General features: G+C 48.1%; 2 protein-coding genes across 3 annotated transcripts in view; one reads left to right on the forward strand and one right to left on the reverse strand.

The window, feature by feature from the left end:
- PDE6A (phosphodiesterase 6A) overlaps positions 1-15,857 on the forward strand; it is a 59,773-nt gene extending 43,916 nt beyond the window's left edge. The window contains exons 18-22 of the mRNA XM_077895931.1: positions 9,677-9,740; positions 10,029-10,103; positions 11,653-11,736; positions 13,237-13,384; positions 15,291-15,857. Coding sequence (XP_077752057.1) covers positions 9,677-9,740; positions 10,029-10,103; positions 11,653-11,736; positions 13,237-13,384; positions 15,291-15,370 — 451 coding nt within the window. The 3' untranslated portion in view covers positions 15,371-15,857. The remainder of the gene's footprint in view (positions 1-9,676; positions 9,741-10,028; positions 10,104-11,652; positions 11,737-13,236; positions 13,385-15,290) is intronic.
- A 6,274-nt stretch (positions 15,858-22,131) lies between these two features.
- PPARGC1B (PPARG coactivator 1 beta) overlaps positions 22,132-27,159 on the reverse strand; it is a 108,892-nt gene continuing 103,864 nt past the window's right edge. For both annotated transcript variants that reach the window (XM_077895933.1, XM_077895932.1), the window contains exon 12: positions 22,132-26,725. In XM_077895933.1, coding sequence (XP_077752059.1) covers positions 26,625-26,725 — 101 coding nt within the window. In that variant the 3' untranslated portion in view covers positions 22,132-26,624. The remainder of the gene's footprint in view (positions 26,726-27,159) is intronic.

Below are 27,159 nucleotides of genomic sequence, written 5' to 3' on the forward strand. Positions count from 1 at the left end.
CAGCATGAGACTCTTGATCTCAGGGTTATGTGTTTGAGCCCCACATGGGGTGTAGAGATTACCTAAATAAATAAAACTTTTAAAAAGTGGATTATATAGTAGTGAAGAAGGGGATAAGTTCATAAATGATGTTGGGATGGTAAGGTAGTCTAGTGGATTTTTTTTTTTTTCTCCATTTCTTGGTGGACCCAGACTGGGTGTTCTACAGATTAACTCAATTCTGACACTGTCTAAATGGAGGTAGCATTAGAACCCACAGGTTAAGGGCTAGTCCCACAAGACTGCCCCACCGCAGACATCAATTGCAAGTCAAGGTTACCACTTCTGCTTCTGACCCCCTGGCTACAAATTGCAGGTTCCCATGACCCCATCCTTTGGTTTCTATTCATTTGCTAGAGCAACTCACAGAACTCAGAGAAACATTTATTTACTAATATTTACCAGTTGATTATAGAGGATAGTAATTATAAAGGCTGCAGAAGAATAGCCAGATGAAGAGATACATAGAGTGAGGTTCAGAAGTGGATGGCTGGCGCAAGAGCTTGCATCCCTATGGTACTAGAGTGCTCCACCCTCCTTGCAAGTGGACACTTCACCAACCTGGAAGCTCATCAAATTGCCATTGTTTGAGTTTTACAGAGCTCAAGCTGCAGGCCCCCTCCTTTCACAAAGGTTGATAGGTGGAGCTGAAAGTTCCTCTATTTGCTTGGACTTTCTGGTGTCCAGTCCCACCTTGAGCCTATTTAGGGACCTCGCACTAAATCATGGCCATTAACATAAACCCATAGTGGGCTTTCCATGAAGGGCATTCCTATCACTCAGGAAACTCCAAGGGTTTGAGAAGCTTTGTTCCAGGAACCAAAAACAAAGACCAATTATATAGAGCATGAGACTGTAGGTGATCGCAAAGCTGGATCGCTATCTCACTCCTGTAGCAAAATAAGTTCCAGATGAACCAAGGATTTTAAAATGATGAGAAAACAAGCTAAAAAAAAAAAAAAAAGGGAAGAGAGGCAAAGGGGCATGGTAGAATTAAAAAGAATAATTTCAGAGTGAGCATTTCTAAGTGTGACATAAAATTCAAAAGTCGTAAATAGATTGATAAATTTAACGACATAAAAATTAGGGATTTCTGCCCAACACGTGTAAAAACACATAGCTGAAGTCAGAATGCAGGGGGGAAGCTGGGGCAATATATCCAACAGAACTTTTGGCAGAAAAAGAGCCCATTTCCTTAGTAAATAAAGTGTTAATACAATTCAAGAAAAAGACTAATCCAATAGAAAAGTCGGCCAAACGCTCATTTCCCCCAGACATTTCCCAGAAAAGGAATTACAGAGGAAAGTAAACATATGAAAACAGGATGGCCTTACTCAAAATCAGAGAAATGCAAAATAAAACTAGAACAAGATATGTTTTTGTCCTTCGTGTCAGCCAAGATGGAGACGTTTGCAAGCACACTGTGCTGCAGGCAATCCCGTCCATGGCCGTGGGCAGGTAAATAGATGCAGCCTCTGTGGAGGGCCACTCCTGTCCAACTGTAACCGCCCACACCCTGACCCAGCAGTTCCCCGTGCAGGATTCCCCCCCGCCGGGTACTGTCCCCCTTGCGTGCCAACTGTGTGCACCTTTGAACACAGCTCTTCAATGCAGCAGTATTCGTAATCATCAAAAAGATGAAAACACATATCCATGGATTGGAGAACGGGTTAACTACATGCCAGTATTTTCATACAACGGGATGTTATACAGACTCTACAGAGAATGATAGGATTTCCAAAATACAATGTTTAATTAAAAAAAAAAAAAAAAAGGCCACAGGCAGGACTTCAATCACTGCAAAAGCCAAGGTAGTTTTAATTGGAAGTCTTCAAACTGAGGTACACGTACCCTACCTCTCCTACTCCCACTCCCAGCCCAAAGCCTTCCAAGAAATACATGGGCATCGATGGCCTCAAGGGAGTCAGTGTTCTCTTTCTAAATATTATCTTTCTGAGATAGCACACGAGTGAAGCATTGTAAGTTAGTTCCCTTACTCTTCTTCCTCCTTACAAAATAAAGTCAAACTCAGGCCTTCCCTGTCTGTCTCTGTCTCTGTCTCTCTCTCAGTCTCTCTCTCTATATTTATAATGCAAAACAAAACAAGGCATTAGAGAAGGAGAATTCTGTTCTGAATTGTACAGTGGGGCAGCAGGAGCTAAGGCAGCTTTTATTTAACAATATTACTTCCTTCAGAGAATGTACCACTGTCCAGGGATGTCCTGCAGATATCAGGGCAAAGGGGGCATCAAAATAAGTTCTGATGACAGCAGCACTGATTTAATCTGTGCCACTTTCTCTTATCTATCTATTTATCATTTATCTTCTATCAATCATCTATCATTATCTCTCTATCTCTATCTATCTATCTATCTATCTATCTATCTATCTATCTATCTATCATCATGTATCTGTTCTACCTACATAACTAATCGATTTACCTACCTCTATCTTTCTTAGAATTGAAAAGAAAAAGTAAGATGGATGACACTGGGATGCATTCTAACATGCTTATTTAAGTTGGCAAATAAAATCAGAATCTTTCTGACAAAAACATGTCTGATCTGCTTGCTCTAGTGGACAGTAACAGACAGGCATGTCCAATGATATTATATAGCAAACATTTCTGTAGATGAAATGAGTCAAGTCTGCAGCTTCAAAGTTTTGATGAAAACAGTTAAAACTTGTTCTAGGATAAAAGCACTTTGTAAAAAATATAACGCTGGAAAATATATTAAATTAATAATGTTTTAATTGATCTCACCCATTCTGAGTATCTTGGCTTAACCAGAATGCTGCAGAGAAAGTGTCAGGGGTGTAATTAATGGGAAAATCTTTATGGCATGCTTCCCAGAGATTGAGGAAGTGAGTGATTTCTAAGGTTTGCTTTAAACAAAATTGAAGGAGAACCTAATTGAATTGTCAGCTGATAGATCATTCAGACTAATGATCAGAGTATACTTTTTAACAGCTAATTTGGAAGAATTGAAAGAATTGAGTGACATTGCTGTAACAAAACTTCCATTCCCAAGGCTTCTAATTACTTGCATCTAAAAAAGAAGAGTCAGATTTTTAAATGGATGAATGGCTGATGGTTGGCATGAAACTGCTATGCCATTTAGATTTCTGTGTATATGAAGAATGATGTAACAATTTCATTTTAAAAATGCCAGTATCAATTGGATGCCTGGGTGGCTCAGTTGATTAAACATTGCCTTTGGCTCAGCTCATGATCCCAGGGTCCTGGGATCAAGTCCTGCATTGGGGTTCCCTGCTCAGCGGGGAGTCTGCTTCTCCCTCTACTCCTCCCCGCTGCTTGTGCGCATTCTCTCTCTCTCTCTCTCTCTGTCAAATAAATAAAATAAAAATAAAAAAATCTTTAAATAATAAATAAAATAAAATGCCAATATTTACAATATGCTTTGCATTAGCTCCTTTGCAAATATTTAAGCTTATGATGAAATTGTCAAGATGTCAACTTAAAAACACATAAAAGAGTAAGCGTTTCTCATCTGAAAACCTGTAAAGCAGAGTTTCTCAACCTCAAGGTTAGTGTTAATGCTGTTGACATCTGGGGACAACTCTGTGTTGTCGAGAGCTGTCCTGTGCATTGTAGGATGTTTAACAGCATCTCTGGTCTCTCCCTACAAGATGCCAGTAGCAGCCTCCTCTTTAGCTGTGACAATCAAAAATATCTCTGGGGGGAAATATTGCCAAATATCCCCTAGGGGCAAAAGATAGTCCCTGCATGAACACCACTGCCATCAAGCAGTCTTGAGATCCATCGGTGACATAAAATTAGAGCTTCCCGCGTGGCTCCTCCTGTTACACAATGAAGGGCTTCCACACCAGACAGCCTGGGTTCAAGTCCCAGCTCTCTCTCACTTACTGCTTGGTGTGACCTTGAGCAGGTTATTTCCCTCTCTGTGCCTCGGTTTCCTCATCTGCTCAAAGAACATGAAGGATCCTACCTCCTAACTCTACCTGATGGATTATCGTGGGGGCTGAGCAGGCTTCTTCACAGTATGTAGTGGTGTCGGGAGCTTCCTGGACTTTCATAAGATGTATGTGTTAGGTCTTTGTACAGTTCCCAGACCCGGAGCTCTAAACTCTTTTGGAATGTTCTGAGCTGTAGGAGTGATAGGAGTGTCTTTTGTTCTAATGAGGTGACTCTGGAGGACTGCAGGATGGGGGCTGATCCCCAGGAAGACTAAGCCATGACTAGAAGCTTGGCAGTTTCAGCCCCACACCCAATCTCTGGGCAGAACAGAGTGGCTGGAAACTGAGTTGGTCACCAATGGCCAATGATTTAATCAATCATGCTTACATGATAAAAAAAAAAACTCTGCAGAAACCTCTAAACAACAGAATGCGAAGGGCTGCCGCGTTGGGGAACACAAGGAGGTGCTGGGAGGGTGACATGTCCAAAGAGGGTGTAGAAACTCTGTATGCACCCCACCTCCACCCCATACCTTCTCCCATACCTCTTGTCCATTGGCTATTCCTGAAGCATATCCTCTATAATAAACTGGTAAATGTTAGTAAAGAGTTCCCCTGAGTTGTGTGAGCTGTCCCTGCAAAATTTTGAATCCAAAGGTGGTGTTTGTGGGAATCCTTGACTTTGTGGCCACGTTGGGCAAAAGTGTGGGTAACCCAAGGACCTGATATTTGTGACTACCCTCTGATGTGAGGGTTTTGCTTGTGGAGACTGAGCTCTTATACCCGTGGAGTCTGACAGGTCGTGTCAGAATTGAATCGCAGGACATGAAGTTGATGTCAGAATTGGTTGTTGTGAGGGAGAAAACACCGCCCCCCCGACCCCCCCCCCCACTGCCACCCCAGTGCTTCGATTAACTTGGAGGGCTCCTGTCAGTGAACCCCCTCTAGTCTAAGGTCACACCTAAACCCCTGACACATCCTAAACCCACTGATTTTCACTGGCTGCACAGCTAGTTTCTAGGTCACCCTACATTGTATATTTATATTGGGCTGAGGTGTGAAAGTAACTCTAGATTGAGGGTGTGACTGCCCGTTCTTCCTGAAATCCCTCATGTCTCCACTTAATTTCCAGTTTCATTCCTCACAGTCTGACCAGACCATGAATTGGAAGGGCTCTGGGACCCTCTAGCTCTGGGGTGTAAGGCCTGCCACCTGTTTTTGTACCTCTCATGAGCTAAAATGCCTATTACAGTTTTAAATGTTTGTAGGGGGAGAATCAAAAGAGGAATATTTCCTGACAAATAAAAAGTTTAAGAAGTTTGAATTTCAGTACCCATAAGTAACATTTTATTTTTCTACACAAGGCCACATTATGACTTCGGTGGGTCCTAGGCACTTTGGCCTCTGTGGCTTCTTCCTCTATTAAAATAAATTTTTAAAAAAATGGTATTTTATGACTGTGCTGGTATAAAGACAAATATAATGTGGGCTGAATTCACTCTTACATCTTTGTCATTATTATATGATTGTTTTCTTCTGACCTGAAAAGAAATTAAAATTCAAACATTTTCATGGGCCCCTAAAAGTATCCTGGGTGCTCTGCCTTTACTTGCCTCTGGCTGCTTTCACACCACGATGCCAGAGTTGAGTAGTTGAAATAGAACCCACGTGGTCTGTAGAACTGAAGCTATTTACCATCTGTCCCTTTATAGAGAAAGTTTTCAAGCTCCTGGTCTAGTGTTTTATAAACGAGAGACTGAGGACCAGAGAGACAATGTGACTTACCTGGTGTCACACATGCATTACGGGAGCATCAGTGATTGGAGTCACCCTCCCCCTCTCCTGCACGCCTCCAGCTTTCTCAGGCTTCTGTAGGCCCTCCCCCGCAGGCCGCACCCTCCAGGCCAGGTGCAATTCCAGAAGTGTCTGAATGCCAGGCCGGGTTGGCTGGAGTGCTTGCAGGGCCAGCCAGGGGGCAGAGAGAAGTGCCACTGAGCCGCACATCCTTTTGAGACATTTGCCTTGAGGATGGGCCAGGTGAGCAGGAGCCCTGCTTGCTGCCAGCGGCCCAGCCCTGTGCACCTGGGCAACCCTGCTTAATGTGATGAAGGTGATGATAATGAAGATGAGGACAATGTGTGCACTCACAGGGCCGTTGTATGTGACAGTCACAGTAGCCCAGGGGACGGCATGTATTACATCAAACCTGTGTGAAATTGCTGACTTTGTGTTGGTTTTGACCCACAAAGTCAGAATTTCGTGATCCAAGCTAATATGATGATCTCCTTTTACAAAGGAACAGAGGCTCAAAGACACTAAGTCACTTGTCCTGGACACAGGAAGTAAGGAGAAGAGCAGACCCCTAGTTGCTCTGATTCCAAAGCCCTGCATGTCCTCCCACTCAGCTCCGTGCCCTCCTCCCCGGATGCCCCTTGCTCACCCAGAGCAGCTAAGATTCACATGTCTCCACATCTAAAGTCTTCATGACTTGTGCTCTTGTCTGCCTAGTAACCCTATTGTCTTTTGCCCTCCCCCATCCTGACACCTCCCTCTTCCTGACTTTGCATGTCTCATCTGTCCCCACGCCCTGTTGAGTTTACTCCTTCAATGCCTTGTTTATCTGGATACTTGTCCTGGTCCTGCAATGGCTTCCTGGCTGGGCTCCCTGCTGGTGTTCCCGTCCCCTCCACACTAAAGCCACAGTGACCCTGGAAAACACAAATCTGATGGTTTCACCCTTCTGTTCCAACTCTTCTTCAGTGGCTTTTCCTGTTGTTCTTGGTATGAATATGTTCCCCCGCCATGGTCCAGGCTCTGTGGGCCTGCCTTTGTGTCTCTTGGGCCTCATCTTACCCCCTTTCCTGCTGCTTCTTGAGCTCCTCTCACCTTCTAGCTCTTTGAATGTGCCAGGCTTCCTTCCACCAGGGCCTTTGCAATAGATGTTGTCTCTGCCAGGATTGTGTCTCCCCATCCACTTCTTTACAAAATTTACAGCTACACTGCCTGCAGACATCAGCTCACAGGTCACTTGCAGGAGGGAGTTCTCCCTGACATTTCAGACCTATTCTCCTAGAATCGAATTCCTTTCCTTCAGAGCAGTTGTTTACATGCTTACACTCATCTGTGTGGTAAATATGTGACCCCCCCCCAATGTATGTGTAAGCTGTCTGAGAGCAGGAACACTGATGGGTGCAGGGTAGATAGATATGGGCTCCCCACAGTCACCTCCTGGATGACCCTCTGCCCTATGGCAATCCTGCGCAACTCCACTGCATCTCTGCTTACTGTATCCTCTCTTGGAGAACTCCTATGCAGCCCTGTCATCTCTTGCATATCCCCGAGCTACATAATTGTTTTTCTCTTACACCTTGTACTTCTTTCTGCCATCTCACTGAGCATATTGTGAAAACAGCTTTTTGCTCTCTGTTCTCTGAGTGACTGTGAGCTCTCTGCCAGCCTCTCTGAATGCCTGATAGCTAGCATAGCACCTTTGCCCCACAGCACTTAAGGAGGTGGTGCTGACATGAATGCAATGCCTTGTCTTTAGGGCATGAGGCTTTGGATTTGTTTTCCTGGCACCCTGAAGTCCTCACTTCCCTGCTCCCCCATTCCCAGGCACACAATCTCTGTCTATAAAACACCTGGGTGTGTTTCCCCTACAGTGGGAATGATTTTCACATGAACTCTCCAGCCAAAGAAAGTAAACATCCAGTGTTCTCCTGAAGCCACGCCTAGCTGTGGACTGAAAATGTGGACACTGATGGGTAATAAGGAACCAGGGACTCTTGTGTGCACAGCCAGACATTCACTTGCTTAGTGTATTTGATGGTAACGTGTCTATGACACTTGATATTAAGCATAGGGCACATGTTTTGAAGCTATTACAAAGCTATAGTTGTTTCAAAGGAAATGTATGCATTTCTGAAAGCTTATTTACTTAAAGAATCCTACGAATTTTTGAGGGTTTACTTAATGAAAGATCACCAAACCTGTTAGAATTTCATGAATAACTCTTTATTGAAGTACTGTTGACACACAGTGTTACATTGGTTTCAGGTGTACAACATAGTGATTGGACAAGTCTGGAGGTTATGCATCACTCCCCTCAAGTGTAGCTCCCATCTGCCACCACACGACACTGTGACAAATTACTGACTGTATTCCCTAGGCTATGCCTTTCATCCTCTTGACTTACTCATCCCATAACTGGAAACCTGTCTCTCCCACTCCTCTTCCCCCATTTTGCCCAGCCCCCCAGCCCCCTCTCCTCTGGCAACTGCCCATTTGTTCCATGAGTTATTCTGAAGGCTTCCCAGACCAGCTGATATGAATTATGCCAGATACACCTGGTTAATTGTAAAATTGTCCAAATAGCAAGACCCCCAGCCTTCTCCAACTCTCCCATTTCCCCAGCCCCTGCCCACCTGCCTCACCAAGTTTCACCAAATCCCGCAGACCTCAGCAAGGTGGCCTGACCAGCAGACACTGCGGCAGGTCAGGCCCTCCTGCCCTCCTGCCTGAATCACTGCAGCAATCCCCTCCTTCCTTCCCACCCTCTCCTTTCTGCTCGATCCTCCAGGTGCTGCCAACCTGCTGGCCTGCAGCACAGCTCTAAAGAGGTCATGACCAGGCCTTCAACCTTCAGTAGCTCTCCATGGCTTATCAGATACAGTTTCCATTTCCCAGCTTGGAATGTCATGTCCCCACCACATGCTCCTGCGTTCCCATCCTGGATGTGGATGCCACGGCACCCCCATCTCTGAAACACCTTCTCAGATTCCACCCCCCCCCCCAATTATTTGTCCACGTCCCTTCTTGTCTGTCTTATATTGTACGGATCTAGGTAATAATACCTGTCTTACCTTCTTCCTGTTGTTGCAAAACTGCTTTCAGAGTTCATGTCTTAATCCCTTCTATTCCTAATTCTTCCTTCTACTTCTTAATGCAAGGCTTCCTAAAATGACTAACGGGGTACTTCTTATATGGTGCATTTTCAATGGAGGCGATATCAGCCACCACCCCAGGCAAAAAGTAGTTCTTGGAGGAGAGGCAAAAAACTTTATGTATTACAGTGACCTGTGGCCCTCCAGACAGATATACAGCATGGCTATGGTCTTAAGGTTTCCTGGTGGAGTGATTACAGAAAAAAATGTGCATAGAGGCTGTTTGACGTGGAAGGTGGAGGATGATGAGATAAAGCCTGAGAAACATTGGTCTCCACTAGACAAGAGAGCAAAAACTCCAGAGAGGTGCTGAGACTGAAATGAAATCGATGTTTCAAAGTGCCTAGAGCAGTGCGTGTCCCCATAATAAAAACCCGATGGAAAAAAAAAAAACCCGATGTATGTTAATGATTATCACCAGTATTTATTGGGCACATACTATGTCCAGACCCTGTGCTATGATTTTTACACACATGATCTCACTTAAACTAGCACCCGTCTGATGAGGAAAGTACCACTATTATTACAGATAAGGAAACTGAGGCTTACAGAGGTTGGTTTAATTGCCCCATGCCAAACTGCTAGTCATTGGCAGAGGCAGGATTTTAACCACTGACTTCAAAGCCTGCGCTCCAAAGGCAATGCAGCAGTGGCCTCCTCCTCGCAATGCAGTGCGGAGACAGGAGAGACGGTTGGAGTTAACCAGCACTTGCGGCCTTAATTAGCTCCAGGCTGATGGATGTCCTTGTGTGCAGGGCCATGATGATGACCGCCTGTGATCTCTCAGCCATCACCAAGCCCTGGGAGGTGCAGAGTAAGGTATGGAGCCCTCCTGACCTGAGAGGAGGGGAGTCCTGGCATCATGACAGCAGCCAATGCGGCTCGGACTCCCAGCTCCAGAGGCAGCCCACCTTCGTCTCATCTGCCAAGACATGGAAACCACTTTAGTGCCTCTCCAGTGATGACAACAAAGGGGGTGGCGAGGCAGGGGTGGGGTTTAAGTTTTCACTGAGCTGGAAACCCAGGAAGGGTGGGAGCAGGGGTTGGAGGACCGGCGCTGGGGCTTGACTCTTTGGGGCGTGTTGGGGGGGGGTCTGCCTATTGCAGGTAGCTCTACTGGTTGCTGCCGAATTCTGGGAACAAGGTGACCTGGAGCGCACAGTGCTGCAGCAGAATCCCATTGTGAGTAGGGGGGGATGTCAGCCTGATGTTGAGCTTGAGCGATCATGACCCCTGACATAGGTGCATGTGATCTTACCATAGAGACAACCTTTTCCTGTTGCACTGATTCTCAAAGTATCGTCCCCAGGCTACCATCAACCTCATTACTTGGGGACATATTAGAGATGCAAATTCACAGGCCCTACCCTAGACTTTCCTAAGCAGAAACTCTGGAGGTAGGCTCAGCAAATGTGTGCCCTCCTATATAATAAGCCCTCCTAAAGTTTGGGTACGTATCCTTGGCTCACTCAGCTAGGTAGAGGTTGACAAGAGGACACAAAAACAGATTTCCTCTCAGTTCCAACAGGCTAGGGGGCCACCTCTCCAGGCCCTGCTGTGACAGTAGAGTGTACAGGGGAAGACCTTGGCAAGCTGAACACCCATCAACATTGAAGAAGCTTGGCTGGGAGAGTCAGTCGGCTCCCCACCCGAGCTGGGGAGCCCAGGAAGCGAGATTCACTAAGGTCCTGAGCCAGGGCAGGGCTAGGAAGCAGAGGTGGGATAAGAGGGAGAGACATCCTGGGGACAGAGCCACTGATGGAGATAGGGACTATAGGGACGGTGAAGCCTGTGACAGTGCCGAGGAGGCGGGGCCCCCTGTGTGGGGCTTGGGCAGGGGCTGAGAGGGACAGGCAGTGAGCGGTGTGCCAGTCTGAATGCAAGCATGCAGGGAGCATCCCAACTTGAGTAGCAGGGGGCCACGGATTGGGATCTCTTTTCTTTCTTTTCCACATTTTAACAGTAGAGGGACGAGGGAACAAACTCTAGAGACCCATCAGCCAGGTTCAACCACAATCCCTAGTGACGGTCAGCCATTCTTGTTTTATCTATCCCTCCACCCCCAGGCATTTTCCTATCTTTTGGTTGAAGTATTTTAAAGAAAATTCCAGATGTTATCATTTTTTCCATAAATACTTCAGTTGTATGGGTCTCTAAGAGATAAGAAAAACACGAGGCATGTGTGCGTACCCCCTCCCAGTACCACTGTGATGCTCACAAAATTAGTAATTCTTTAAAATCATATAACCGTCAACCTCTGTTCATTTTCCCTCATCAAATGAGAGAAATAATTAGGGAGATATGCTCAAATCAGGATCCAGTCAAGCATCACACTCCCTCTGGTTGTTAGGTCTCTTGAGCCTCTTTCAACACATAGCAGTTTTCTGGTTGTTGTTGTCGTTGTTGTTTTTAATATGCCATGTATTTTATTTGTTGAAGACTGTGGGTCTTCAACCCGCAACTGTTGTATAGTTTCCCACATTCTGGATTCAGTTGATGGTACCTACATGGTGTTATTTAATATGTTCCTTTATTTGCTGATTATTTCCAGCAAACCACTAGTCAGATCTGGAAACTTGAGGAGTTCAGGTTTAGTTGGGTGTTTTGTTTTGTTTTGTTTTGTTTTGTTTTGTTTTGTTTAACAAGAATGCTTCATAGGTAGGGTGGGTCCCTTTTAATGCATCATGCCAGGAGGAGCCCAGTACAGCTAACTCTTTCTCTGCCATGACAGCCCATGATGGACAGGAACAAGGCAGATGAACTCCCCAAGCTTCAAGTCGGCTTCATTGACTTTGTTTGCACCTTTGTCTACAAGGTAGGTCCTTTGCTTCCTCAGGCCCGATGAGATAGCTTTGAGAAACCGGAAATTCCCGAACACCATCAGGAATAATAAACCCTGACTAGTGACCAGTGGGTGATAGTTTACAAAGAGCTTCTCCTCTGCAAAGGCATTTGGTCCTCAGGACAAAACAATGGGGTCTTGAGTGACTATCTGCCTAGGCCAGAGCCTGGAGCTTCACACACTCTAGTTGCTCAACACCATAGGGACAGATGACTAAGCATGGTTCCAGACAGGAAAGGGGGAGCTCTATCAGACATACACTCTCCTAACCTCCCTAGCTGGTGGAAATGTGATAGGTCAAGGTACCCAATTGTCAAAAGATAATGTGGAATTTCTTTGAGCTCTTGCTCAGAGAAAACCCACTGCTCCCAACTCCGTGTGATTTGTGCTACCATCTGCCTCCCATTTGTTATTTTTATTTTGGTCATGTGTAACACGAGGAGGCAGAGGCCAGACGTGAGAAATGACAGGGCCAGCATCACAGGAGTCAGCCATGCACCAGGACTAGAGCCAGGGCACCTGATCCCTAGTCCGGGGCTCTTTCTGCTGTGCTAGGGACAAGTGCCTCTCCAATATACTGTGGCTAATGGGGGTCCTCTGAGTAACCGTGATCCCCACTATCATCAGCAAGGTTATTAAACCAGGTAGGCGAGGCTGAGTGCCCTAAGTGCGCTCTCACAGCCCTGTGAGGTAGGTGTTACCCTGTGCTGACTTTATGGCTGGGGCTGAGCTCTGTAGGTCACACGGCTTGTGGCAGAGCTGGATCCAAACCCAGGCAGCTCAGAGCACCACCGGCTCCGGCTGGAACTCGGCAGCGGGCCCTGGATTTGCCCTTCTCACCGTGAGCCAATCTATCCCAGCAGCCTGCCTGCTGGATTTTCTCCCCTGCGAAAGTAGGAGGGGTGCATCCTGTTTTCCCACCTCCCAGGAGTTTCTGGGGATCAAAGGAGATGAAGCGCTTTATCAGTTATGTGCTGTGCTCAAAGGCATTATTTTTATTCCTGGAGTTAAGAGACCTCAAGAATCCCCTTCATGAATCCCAGTCTCACTCAGCAAATACTTCCCGGTATCTTTATGCCCCAGACACTGTGCTGAGCCGGGGCCACCCCAGTGAGCAAGGCGCCCCTGTCCCTGCCCTCTCCAAGGTCACAGCCCCTGGGGGAGACCGGCAAAGGGAGTCCTTAGGATGGAGTGAGATGTGGAAGAGAGGCTTCGGGAGCTTCTCACTGGGGACTCTACTTACCCAGAGGGTTCAAAATGGTGCAAGGGCGAGGGGAGCGACTCAGGAGGGGTTCAGAAGCCGAGTGAAGGCCTCACTCCCTTCATCCTGAAGGCCAGGCTGCCACAGGAGGGTCAACACACAGGGACCACTGGGTGATGGGACACCCGCCGCCCCAGGCCGTTCACTGCTGTGTCTCCCTGGCCCCGGACCCTGGCGCGTGGCCCCTGCCCCAGAGGCTCGCTCTCTTCCAGGAATTCTCCCGTTTCCACGAGGAGATCACTCCCATGCTGGATGGGATCACCAACAACCGCAAGGAGTGGAAGGCGCTCGCCGATGAGTACGACACCAAGATGAAGGCCCTGGAGGAGGAGAAGCAGAAGCAGCAGACAGCCAAGCAAGGTCTGTGGGTCGTGGGCAGGGGCGACACGCAGCCCGTCCCCACACATGACACTCACAGCGTGCCTGGCCTGGTCTCAGAGCCTCATGCGTGTGGTCCCATCCGGGCTTCCCTCGTTCTGCATATGAGGGCACTGAGGTCGCCGAGATGAAGCACCATGGCCAGGTGACACAGTCCGTGGCAAGGCCTCGTTCCCAAGATTGAATCTCCCAGCCAGGACCTCCGACTGTCCCCCAACCAGTGTAGGCCGGATTCCAATTCCAAGGCTGTGCAGAGGGCCCTCCCCAGGGGCAAAGGAGAAAAGCTAGAATTGTTCTTTGAAGGAATTTGAGGGGTCGTATTTCTGGCCTTTCATTTGATGTTTGAATGCCCTCTATACCATCGTGAGCCTTTGCTTGCACACTACCAGTGATGGAGCACTCACTACCACACGTGACATCCTCATTCAGTACCACTATTAGAAAGCTCTTCCGTGACCTGCAATCCTCCTGGTTGAAACCTCCACCTAGTGGCCGTAGTCCTGCCTCCAGGAATCAAATGGGATTTGCTTGCTCCAGCTCTTCCCAACTGACACACGCTTTCCCTCCCTCAGGTCATTTCTTTGACTGGTTGAGTGAGTCCAGTTCTCTCATAGGACATGACTTGTGGTCCAGGCCTCACTCTCAGGGCCCTCCTCTGCACACCTGCCCCTCCGCCGTGCTCTTAACACGGACGCTGTCATGACTCTAGTGACGCCCTGGCCATCATGGGGTGATTCTAAACGGGTGGCTGCAAATGTGGAGCTACCGTTTACATTTTGCAAGTTGTGCTTTTTGCACAGCTCCAGGAGGTGTCCTGTACATTACAGTCATCATAGGTTTGGGCTATCTTAGAGATTTATTTATTGTATTTTAAAGAGAGGGGGGAAAGAGAGAGCATGAGTGGGGAGGAGAGGCCAAGGGAGAGGGAGTGAAAGATTCTCAAACAGACTCAGCACTGAGCCTGCCGTGGGGCTTGAGCTCATGACTCTGAGATCACAACCTGAGCTGAAACCAAGAGTTGGAGGCTTAACCTACTGAGCCAACCAGGAACCCCCTTTATCATAGATTTGTATGGTTATTACAATTTTCCAGAAATGGCAGTAAAGTGTCCTAAGGAAGATGCATCTTTTTCTAATTTGCAAATTATCTTTTGGGCTTGTGGCAGGTCTTGTAGCCTGCAGATATCTTTTGTTTGGACTGTATTCTTTTAAGGTGAATTTGCTGTCCATGTTTTAAAATTGGGATATTTCAGGGGCACCTGGGTGGCTCAGTCAGTTAAGCATCTACCTTTGGCTCAGGTCATAAGCCCAGGGTCCTAGGATCAAACCCAGCATCAGGCTCCCTGCTTAGTGGGGGGCCTGCTTCTCCCTCTCCTTCTCCCTCTGCCCTTTTCCCCCTCCCCGGCTTGTACACACACACATTCTCTCTCTCAAATAAATTTACCTTTAAGAAATAAAGTAAAATAAAATTGGGATATTTCAGATTTTTTGAAAAATCCAGATTTGCAGTATTTCTTTTTTAAAAGATCACTATTTGGCCATACCAGTCTGCATTTCTGCAGAACAGTTAGCTGGAGCTGAGTGGCAACTGCCCCCTTTAGATAAGACAGAGGATCTCTCCAGTTTGCCACAGTCTCCACCACTCCCTGTTGCATCCCAGAAGTACCAAGTGCCAGTTGCCATTTATCGTCATGATTTTGCTGCTCTTATTCTACTTCTCATTCTTGATTTCTCTGATTCTCCTTACAGTTGGCTTGCCTTCTGCATGTGTGATTATCTGTGAGCCTCAGAAAGCCCCTTAGTTTGCAACTTGGTCTAAACCTGGGCAAAGGGGAAGCGCATGGTAGTTTCCTCTCACCTAGTGGGGTCTCTTTCCTATCTGATTGCAGGGGCGGCAGGAGATCAGCCGGGGGGCAACCCCAGCCCGGCCGGGGGCGCACCTGCATCCAAGTCCTGCTGCATCCAGTAACGCTGCCTGGCATCAGCTGCACCGAATGGTACCACCCTTCCTGGAAAGAGACCACCCAAGCCAGCAGAAAACCAAAACCCTGCTTGTGAAGTAAAATAGTAATCGGATTTGAAAGCTGGGAGAGAATTTAGCTTACTTTCATCTAGTGGTTTTTGAACATTTTTTCAGTTTTGAATACTTTTTACTGAGCTAAAACCAACATTCTAGCTTTAATAGACATCAATTAAACATTTAATTAAGGCCAAGTTCATCTGCTTGCTTAGAATCATTTTCACTCTTATACTTCCATTTTATGTTTTCTTATAACAATTGTCTAGCATCCTCAAAAGTAGAGAATTGTTCAGTGAATCCCTCCTCCTCATCACCCAGATTCCAATATCAGGGTTTTGCCCCATTTGCTTCATCCATTCTTTTACATTTCTTTCGCATTTTTTTCTTAGCTGAAGTGAAGTATTTTCTTTATTAAATTGATGGTCTTTTTTCTTTTTTTAAGTGTATTTATTGATTGAAGTAACCTCTACACACAACATGGGGCTTGAACTCATAACCCCAAGATCAAGAGTCACATGCTCTTCCCCAAAGGAACCAGCCAGGTGCCCTTTAGCTGATGTATGTACAAGCACATTCCAGACATACCATTTCACTGCTTCATGACACATCTTTAAAAACATCTGGGTGTTTTCTCATAGAACCACATCATTATCACATGCAGGCAATGAACACCAAATCCAGTTGTGGTAGATGCGGTGATGAGCTGGACAGACATTTCTTAAAGAGTAAAGGACCTGTGGTCCCTGCAGCACCCAGTGGTGTCCCACAGCCCTCAGAGATGACCTCAGCTGTGGGGAGACACTTTGCCCACGGCCATGCCCTTTCCCGGGATGTCCTACACACAATGACAGACCCATGCCAAGGGGTTAAGGCCTGGCCACCTTGGCTCCCTGCACAAGACAACTCCAAAGGGACCTTCTCACTCAAGGATTCCTCATGGGGTCACCACGGCTGTCACCGGAGCTCCATCACAGCTCAGCTTCTTCCTCTGCCCATTTCTACTGCCTTCCCTTCCCCAGGAGTTGGTCCCATGGGCATGCCTTAATAAACAGCCTGCAGACCAAGACTCCTGCAGAGGCTGCTTTCTGGGGAGGTCAGCTGGGGATACCTGTCCTTCGTGGTCTCACCCCCTATGTCGCCAAAGTGTCCTAATTAGTTGGTTTGCTTGAATCTGACCCAAAGGTCACACTTTAATTGCTATGTCTCTTAAGCCTCTTTCAATCTACAAAAGCGCTCCCTCCTCTTTTTCCTTTGCCAGTGATTTGTTGCAGAAACAGTGTCTGTTGCCCCATATTCTGGATTTACCCATTTGGCTCCTTGTGGTGGTGTCTTTCTCCTCTGTCCCCGGTGGCCGGTAGCTCTAGAACTTTCCTTCCTCCCAGAGAGACTGTCTTAAAGCAGATGTTAATGTATTAGAGCATTTGCTTGGAGGAGGGGACCAGAGGGTTTCTCCAAACTATAAACCAGGATCTCCTCTAACCTTCCTTTTTACATAAATGAGGAAATTGAAGGCCCATAAGAGGACAAGCTGGGCCAAGTTCATGGCACAGTTCCCTGGCTGCCCCCAAGAATCAGATCCCTGAAGTCCCAGAGAATGCAGCATACTTTGCACATGTCCCTAGGACTTCCACAGCAGATCAATCCCAGCTCCTGACGCATGAGCCTGCCCAGGTTTGCAGGTCATGATGTCATTAGAGAGCTGGGTCTCGAACCCTCCTCTTTTAACTCTTAGGTTAGATTCTTCAGCCCTCCCCAAACTGACAATCTCAGAGCAGTAGTCTTTAAACAGAGACATGTCCCTAAGCACGCCACATGTAGTGGTTAAGTGGCAGGGTAAAGAGGAGAGGTATGTGTCACTCAGGAACATACAGATGCTGGTCCTGGCTCCATTCCTTGGGCAAGTTCCCCCTGCTTTCCCCAGCCCTCAGCCTTCCCCATCTGTCAAATGAGAGTCACAATCCTCACCATGCCTCGCACAGCGCTGTGGTTAGCACCCACAAGACGGTGCATGAGGATAGCAGCTTATGTCGATTGTCTCCCATGATGTCCGGGGTACTGTTCACGATCTTAAATTTCATCTTCACAGCCCTACGAGGTAGAAACTATCACTAGCCTCATTTATCACATGATGAGGAGACTCAGAGAAGGTAAGAAACCTGCCCTTGGACACCCAGCTGGTAAGTGGTGGAGTCAAGACTCAAAGCCAAACAGCCTGACACCAGGCTCCTGGCTTGTCACCATTTCCCCTGCACCATACTGCTTCTGAGAATCAGCTGTTTTAGAACGGAAGGGACCTCTGAGTTCATCTAAGCAGATCATCTGGCATACTCGGGGAAACCAGGGGCCAAAGAGGTGGCTTGTGCAAGTTTGCACAATATCCAAGTGGCAGAGTTGGGTCTCAAACACAGGTCTTGAGCCTCTAAAGCTCTCACACCATTGAATGTATTTTTGAAGGGATTATTTCTGTGACTCTGTGGCTTGGCTGCCTCCCTCGCCGTGTACAGTCATCAGGCCACGGATAGGATCCACTCACTCATCCATTCAGGAATTCCCGAGCAATAGGGCCGGGCATCCTGCCATGAATGGAGAAGCAGCCCTGCTTTCCTGGACTTTACCATCGAGTAAGAGAGCGACAAATACTGAGCAATCAGTCACCTGGATAACCTCTGAAAGAGTAACTTGTACCCTGCTGCCCAGCGGAAACATCCTCACTCATCTGAACGGAAAATATCATGGTGTGCGCCTTTCCAACTGCAAAGTCTAGACCATTTCCAGATTGAGAAAATAAATCACCTGAAAATGAGAGCTAGTTTCCGTAGGAAATCAACAACTTACAAACAGTGTGCACAGAACATAAAGTGGAACGGCTTAGTGCACTTGTTCTTGTGTATCTAGGATTTCTTCCCCAATGTTTCAACCCTTCGGGGGCACATGGCGATCCGTGGGTCTCTTGCACTCCAACTGCACTTAGAAAATAAAGCAAAAGCAGCTTTAAGGCAAAACAAAGGCTAAACCCAAGAGAGCTTGAAACCAAGGAAACAACACATACATCATCCAGGCTGGAGAGTCATGTCTTGACCGCTCTTGCTGGGAGCAAGTGAGCAAAGGAAAACACTGCGAAGTCACCCAAATGCAGCACACAATTCAAGCCTGTTCTGCACATCCCCTGGCCAGAAATGAGTTTTCTGTGTGATTTCTTTTTTCTTTTTCTTCTCTCTCTTTTTTTTCCACCCGAAAGTGTTTTGTAGTTGTCAGTTGGTGAGGGTTTTTGCTTTGAAAACATGTCAAAATATCGCTTCTGGCATGTTTATTTAGTGTGCTCGTGTGAAAAAGGAGTCATAGTCAAACAAGGAAGTCCTTGTGCAGAAAGTGGGAGAGCTTTTCTAAAAGTCATGGCCAAAAGCTGGTCATGGAATGGCTGTCGTGAGAGGCTATGGCTCACAATCACCGTGAAATGTGCTGTCACAGAAGGCAATGTGAGCTCAGAGCGTTTGGCAGGCTGCGGGGCACACCCTGACCAGGGTCTTCTCTGGGAAAGTGACCCCGAAACCAGAATCCTTTTCCCATTTAGTGGGCAGGGTGTCCCCTCCAGGAGCGCAAATAAAGACACGTCTAAACGGGGCTGTGGGTGGTATTTTCTTTTTAATCTCCATAGTGTATTTATTAAGTTTATTTATAAGCAGATCACTTCACTATTTACAGTACATGAGCATAGAGATTCTACAGTTTTTGTGATGTAAACAATAACCCCACAGTGGGAGTCTGAGAAAAGAAGCCAGTTTTGAAGTATTTACAGACATTAAAATAGAACTTTATACTCACGGAATAATAATACATAGAGCAATTTGGTTAAATTATCTATGAAACTATAGAATCTGACAATGTACAAATACAGGAAAACGGTTTCTCATTTAGAAGGTAAGACAGATAAATCACACCAGAAATAAAATAGGGACGATGACAACCACAATAATTAAAAGCAAAGAAGGTCTCTTCCTTGCCTCTTACAGATAAAGTATTTATATAAATAAGGACACAACCCAACAAAATGGAAAAAATATATAAAAATCCTCTACCAATTAAAAAAAATAGCAAAACTAAAAACTCGATTCTCAATCATTAGCAGTGTCCTTTAAAAAATTAAAATTTAGCTTTCTATTATAAATAACAAAGCAGATGTGTCCCTCTGTGTAGGTGAAATTCTTGCACCTTTCTCAAGAAATGCATCAATGTAATTCCACACATACACACACAGGCGTGCACATGAGCAGACAAATACACACACAGGCACAACGCACACACACGCACGCACGCACACACATACACAGCCTTGCGCTCACGCACCCCAGGCTGTAGTTACCTTGTTGAGCTTCCCAATCAATAATGCCCCCTACAGTAGTACCCCTGGGGATGCCCAAACCTAACAAGTTTAGCCATTCCCTGGTTTGACCCTGTCACAGAGCCGGGGAAAGCCCTGGCTCCCTATTGCTCAGAATTCTCTAGGCTGCACGGTCACACCAAGAGAAAAAGATTTGAGTCCAAGATTTGGAAATGCTGGAAGGGACCATAGGGACCACCTCGCCCAGTCGATTAAGGCTAGCTACAGACACCGTCTCTTTAAAACCTGGGGTTGGGGAGAGGGATCTTGTGTCGGTTTCAACCTTAGCACCTGCCTCTGGAGGAAGCTGTGCTCAAAGCTCAAAGCCAATGCTAATACCGTGGCACAAGGGGGTGGGCGTGAATTTCCCAGCAGGCTGCACTGAGCCAGCCTTCCGGATGGTCACCTTCCCCCCAGGAACCATCTGGAAATTCAAGTGGTCCGCCTCCCCGTTCCACTGACCACACACCCCTTGAGATTTCCAACCTGTTTCCATCGGAATCAGAACACCCCTCAAGAAACGAAGTTGGGAAGAGTTTATGACTTTTTATTCCTAACACAAAAACACTTGACAACATTTTTAAAATACAAAATACAAAAAAACAAACCAAAAAACCTGTTTGGCTCTTCAGTGGACCGTATCAAAGGCCATGGCCAGGCCCCCCGCCCCCAAGCACCCCCACCCCGCCCCCAGAATCCTCACACCCAGCCTCTTTGCCTGCCCCAAGGGTACAGTGCGGGCCCCCCAGCAGAGGTTCACTTAACAAGATCAGCAGCTGAGCTGCTAGTATTGCAGTTAGAGTAACCCCCACCCCCTCCCCGGGGCCCACTCCTGTCTCCTCTGCCCACAGGATAACTAGTGTGCTTCTCAAGTCTGTGCAAGAGTCTACTTAGTGGTTGCTTCTGGAGTCTTCTGACTGGTGTTACATTGGGCTCTACACACAGAAGACGGTTCACTCAAGCCATGACATGTAATTCCCCGAATGGGTGTTGGGGCAGCAAAGTGGCCGAAAGGATGTCTTTGCCTTCCTTCTGGGTAGCTGGTGGAGACAGTCCTTGGCCACTAGAGGGCGACCAGACGTTGATAAGGCAAAGTGCTGAGGCGGAAGCTGACCAATCCCTTCCCAAGCCCCCCCCCCCCCCCCCCCCCCCCCGGGGCGCCAGGCGGCCCCGCGCAAGAGGCGGCTCCGCTAGGCTTCCTTGCAGGATCCTTTGACAAGACAGCACAGAGGGGGTTCAGCTATAGAAACAAGGCTTTGAGGTGTTGCTCTGCCCAGGGACGGACCACCTAACAAAACCGGATTTTCCAAGGTGCCCCCAGTCCGGGGAGTCGGATGTCTATGCTGCTTCCAAATGTGCAAGGTGTTCTGAGGACACGGAATACCTGCAAACCTGTCCTCCGGGATCTCAAAGCCTCAGCCACCGCTGCTGTATTATTACAGAAACAAAAAGCAAAAAGCTGCCCTAGATATATGCGGTGTGATCAATGCCTCCCTGTTGCCCCAGAGGTGTTACAATCATTTGGAGGAAATGTATGGAAAAGTGCCTAAGTTAAGCTGTTTTGGGGGGGCGGCGGGGAGAGAGTGTATTGCTAGTATCGTCTGAGAGCAAGAGACAAACAGCCAAGCGGTCATCACAACATTCGGATTAAAAGCTGTTCGGTGGGGACGATGATGAGGCTAATGTGAGATTCGAAACCGCCACCTGGCCAAGCTGGGGTCGAACTTCTCACCATCCCCATGAGAAACTATGGCTTAGATCTGTCCTGGGGAGCTGGCCTGCACACGAGGTAGCTCGGCCAGGACCGGGTGGGCTTGAATCTGCTGCTGGTTGGTTACCTTGCGGAGAACCCTCTCACCCAGGCCTCGAGCTGGGCGCAGCCAGAGGATGGGATCGGTTTCACAGGTTAGTGACCCACGCCCGGGGCTCCAGGGTGGGAACCTGAGCCTATTGGGCTCGAAAGGGACCCTGGTGCTCATTCTGCCCAATGTTCTCCTTCATTAGTGGAGGGAACAGAGGTCCCAGATCACACAGCAAGTGAGAAACATCGGGTCTCTCACTGAGATGGCTTATATAGTTACGTGACTTGCTCTGGAAACCCGTTTCCGTCGGCTGGGCTGCTTTGACTGTTTAATCCATCCACGAACAATCGGTACCAAGATCTAAACTGGGGCCTCTGACAAGAAGGCGGGCCGAGGGCTCACTCTAGGCCTGGCTCTGCCCTCTCCCACCAGCCCCGCTCCCGACCCCCGCCCAGGGCCTAGGAGAGTCCCTCACACAGCCCAGGGAAACCCGAATCTGCGGGGTAGAAACATGGAGCCGGGCTGCAGTGTGGTTTTCTCAAAGTGCTTTTATTGCTTCAATGCAAAGTCAGCCTCTGCCTGCCTCCTGGACGTCCTGCAGCCGCCTCCCACGGGTCCTCCCCGCACCCCGCCATCTGTTTCAGGCCAAGAACATTTCTGTGGGTTTCCCAGCTCCCGAGCTCTCCCTCCATTTACCCTGTACCTCCGGACTCAGCAGACAGCCCCGGAGCCCACCTATGTGGGCATATGCCCCCCCGGGACTCGGGGGCCAGCTCCAACATATTGCACACAAGCACCAACTGCTCTCCTTCTGCCCTAGTGGGAAGGGGTGAGGGGGTCCCTCTTCTTTGGCCAACAAAACCATGAGGTTCACTTTATTTGCTACCGTACATCCAATTTCTTCCCTTCGTCCTATTGGAGGGGAATTGCTAGATCCCAAACGCTAAGAAAACACTGCGGTTTTGACGTCAGGGAGTTAGATCAACCGAGTGTCTAGGGTTGGTTCTGCTTCACAGCTGGGACAGCCCCTCCCTCAAGCTGGAGGCTCAGCTGTGATTTCAACAGAAGCCCAGGCCTGGCAGGAGGTCCTCCCCAGCCCACGCAGGAGGACGACGTGTCAGTGCCCTCCCTGCCGCCCCCTCACCGCTTGCACGGGGGCCTCGGCACGCGTGCCGCATCTGCCCGGAAGAGACCACGCTCAAAACCTCTAAGAGCATAGGCTTTATGCATCTCTTCCTGCATCAGGACTTGGGTACTGAGTGTTTGCAGCTCCGAGCGCTCCTCCCTTCCTCCCCCTGCCCCCCGAAGCCCCCGAAGCCCTGCCTCTCCCCTGAGCACGGTCAACATGCCAACACTGCAAGGCCTCACAGCAGATGCAGACACCTGACTTGTGGCTCTTTGACTCAAAACAGTTTCCTGGCTTGGGAGCAAGATGTGGTGGGCTAATGGGGGGCGGGGCGGGGGGGTGGTCGGCTTTCTCTGCACTCCATCCACTCATATTCTTTACCTCTTTGATGCATTTTCCTTAGGCAACCAGAACCCCCAAGAATGAGGATTCTGATTCAGCCTGGTACCGACTGAGGAAGGAGATGAATTCCACTTAGCGGTTGGATCGGACATTTCTGGAAACACCAGCACGGCACAGAGACGGACAGTACAACCTGCCCCACACGGGCGGCTGTCAACACAGTCTACAGTAAGCTTTTATGGCAATCACATGTAAACATCATCCAGAGCAAATACTAGGACAGAGCTACAATGAGATGGTTGCCAGTGGCCGCTGCTCCCTCTGGGTTTACTCCTTAATATGGTGGGCAAGAGACCAAGGTGGACAAGTTTTCCTGGAGAGACCTTGGAGTCTCCTTGGTTAATAATACACAGCACCGAATGAGTCTTCCAGATAGAGGTTGTCTGCAGGCTTGGTCAATTTTAGAACTTGTAGCCTTTTATGGATGGGATGGCAAGCAGAAACTGCTTGGCGGTCTTGGCAGGCTTCCTCTCCCACCACAGCCAGCCCTGACCTTAGGCACGTTACCTCCCAGTGCCATGCTCAGATCTCTGCTCTGCTCAAGGGGCAGTATCTAAGTGACTTCAAGTGCCCTGTATTAATCCGAAGTGGATGGGCAGCCTCAGCTGACCCAGAAGAGGGGAGGGAGAGACTGGTCTTCCACTACAACCTGGTATTTCTTTACCCTCTGGTACCACCTGCCCAGGGTAGAAGCTCTGGCCTAGGGTGAGCAAAGAAGAAGCAAGTAGCAGGGGCTTAGAGAACCTTTAGTCCAACTCCTTCTGGTGCGGAGGGGAGGGCGAGGATTTAGCAAGGTCACAAAGTCCTTGGTGGAGTCAAGACTCAACCCAGCTCTCCAGACTCTGGAGTTCCTTCCCATTGGCTTCCACAGGATGAAACCTCAGTGTACTCCTTGGTCAAATCAGGACTTAGGGGAGGCAGCAGACAGATTTAAATTCTATTCTATTGCATTCCATAACCATTTATTATGTGCCTACTGTATGCTGGGCAGTGAAGAGCTATAAAAGGAATTTACAACGTTCAGGTCTGTGCTGTGGAAAGTCCTTTTCTTGGGTTTATCCTCATAAACCCCACCTCCCTCAAACATTTCACATCTGCTATTCCACTTGCTCCACCCGCCACCCAAGTGGGGGTTGTGTGTCACAGTATTATTGGGAGTCCTGTGCCAATGAATCGCTTTCGGGGAATTTTCTCTCTTAGATCAGGACATGAGAGACAGGGATGAGCCAGCATGAAACCCAGTCACCATTTGGTTCTGTAGAATTGGGAGCCTTTCAAAGATCAGACCAGGATGTCAAATAGGTTAAACTCTGATGTTAGTAATGGCTGCCCAGAGCACTGTGTTGAGACTTCTAAAAGTATGACCAAGCTCAAAGAACGTGAGTACTGTGGTCGATTAGTTATGTCTGCCACTGGCCAAGGATGTGGGACTAGTGGCACATGTGCCATGTATTTGCCATCTTGAGCTAGATACCACTTTTGCAGAAGGCAGAAGGTTAGATTCAGAGAGGGCTGGGACCTTAGGGATCGACTTGCCTACGTCTCCCTCTCAGTCCTTTCAGAAAAGGAAGTTGGGGCCCAGGGAGGTCAAGTGACTTGATACACAGGAGCTCAAATTCACTATTCCTTCTAAAGCCCGTTTCCTCCAGCCTTCTCCGCAGGCTTGGAGTATGTTCACCTCTCAGGACAAGCTCATTGGCTCAGCATACCTACTAAGGCATTTGATGATCAATTAAAATAATCATTTTATCAAATGATTAATTTGATAAAAATAATGATAATCAACTACCAAGTCTCAAATTTCTAAGCCTGGCAATCGCAATAGATTAAATTAGCTTCTTTTAGTTTTAATGGGTTAATTTCAAACATTTTGAAAGCAAGCAGGACTCTTTCTCTTTTCTTTTTAATACAAACATTTCCCAAGGAACCCTGACATATGAACCAGATTAAGGTGGAGCCGCTCTGTCTGAAGCAGAAGTAACAAGCTCATACCCTGCCTGGCCATGCTTTCCCTCACGAATGGCCCCGAAGGCACCTGCAGAACATCCAAGGTGGACACGGTTTGACATCACTCAAGAACAGAAATTTTAAAGTAAAGCCCAATTAGAATGTTGTCAAAGTTGGCAAGGACCTTGGAGACTGTCTTATCCACCCCTGGCCCTCACATGCCCTTCCTGCTCCCCTCGCCCCATGCCACCAAAACGGCTTTACAAGTGAAGACAAGGGAAAGACAAGCTAGTAGGAGTAGGATGGGTTGATGGCTGGCCCCAAAGGGATGATTGCTCCCAGATCACCTGCCTGTGCCTCTCCAGGTGTGTCACTGAAGCTCTGATGGCATGTCCACAGATGTAGATATCCACAGAACCCTCTGGATTAAGACACATGCCTGAGCCTAAACTTGCCTAATGCTGGTGAGTCAGCTGTTGACTTACCCCTCAGAGTAACCCCACAGGCTTCTTGCCTGTGGCCCAGCGTAGCTGCCCTCACCTCTACCAGTCCCTGGAGCTGTGTACCTTTACCCCAGCTACTGCACAAGCAGGGGCCCAGGAATCAGGAGACCTCAGCTGGGTCACTGCTCTGCCCTTTCACTGGCCGTGGGACTTCGAGCAAGTCATCTCACCTCTTGGGACCACTGCCCGCCTCCCCTGGAAAAACAAGAGCAATGCAGCTTGCCCCACCTTCCATACAAGGCTGGCCAGGATAGGATATGAGCACTCCAGGCCAGGCACAAGCCCTGAGCACAAGCTGGCACCAGATGGGGGCTCCAACCATAACTGGACCCGCACGTGCTCAGTGAGCAATGGGGCAGAGCTAGGCAGGAAGGTCCCAGAACCTCTCTCCACTGCTCCCAGGTGTGGCTGCAGGCCACACTTCCCTGGGGACCAACCCACCAGCTGCCCAGCACCTCGAGGGCATTCTGGCAGAGGGAGCAGAGCAGCTCAGTGGCAAACACCTCACGACAGTGCATAGTTAAAAAATCAAGGAAGCGATACAATAATCCCAGGCACAGTACATCTGAGCCATAAATACATTATTTTAAGGATATACTTTTTTTTCTTCAATTAAAAATGAGTTTATAATCCTGATTCTATTCACGAGTAACAATTTCATCATCACATACTATAGACAAGAAATGTTATGGTGAACACGGCTGCACGTCTACGAGGGGAAGTTCTCGGGAAGAAAGGGGAGATGGGTGACTGACCCAGCACTTGGAGGCGCACCCGGGGCCACCCGCCGGAAGCGAGGACACTAATGTGGCAGTGGAACATTAACACCATGGAAACTCACAGACAGAAGCAGCTTTGTTCAATGTAAACATTGATTTTTTTTTTTTAAAAGGACAGCAGTTTCAAGTCTCTCTCTCTCTCACGTGTGTTCTCTCACGCGCTCGCTCTCTCTCCTTCTCATAGACTTAATTTCTTTGAAAACGTAAACATATTGGAAGGGCCTTGTCTGAGGTATTGAGGTATTCCTCGAAGGTTAAGGCTGTTATCAATGCAGGCTCTGCTGGGCCTCCTTCAGTAAGCTGTCAAAATCCATGGCTTCGTACTTGGTTTTCACTGATGCAGGAAGGGCCTCTTCTGAATTGGAATCTGGGCAGGGGGCGGGGGAGTCAAGGAGAGGGGGAAGGCAGTGAGCAACTCAGAAAGGCTCGACCATCAGAAAATCTGCCACCAGGGCCAGGCCCACGGAGGGCATGTGGCCCACGGCCTCACAGCACTAGACAGCACGCGTGACCTCCGCCGGCCTACCGTGACACCTCAGCCCTGTCATCAACGTCTCAGGGTGGCCTTGTTTCTAGAACATGGTGGCCCCAACTAGAGCACCCCAGAGATCTCTTCTGGTTCTGATTATCCTGTAAATCTATTTCCCTAAGAGCTTCTTGCCCACTAGTAAACCACTGCAGAAGTCGCATAAGGTGGCCAACAAAGCTAGGATGCCCTCCCTATGTAGATATGGAACCAGACCTCATGCGTGGACAGAAAGTCAGGTGGAACAGTGTCTGGCCCGGAGCCGTCCTGTGTCT

The sequence above is a fragment of the Canis aureus genome, chromosome 4 (assembly GCF_053574225.1).
Source record: "Canis aureus isolate CA01 chromosome 4, VMU_Caureus_v.1.0, whole genome shotgun sequence".
NCBI classification, from domain to species: domain Eukaryota; kingdom Metazoa; phylum Chordata; class Mammalia; order Carnivora; family Canidae; genus Canis; species Canis aureus.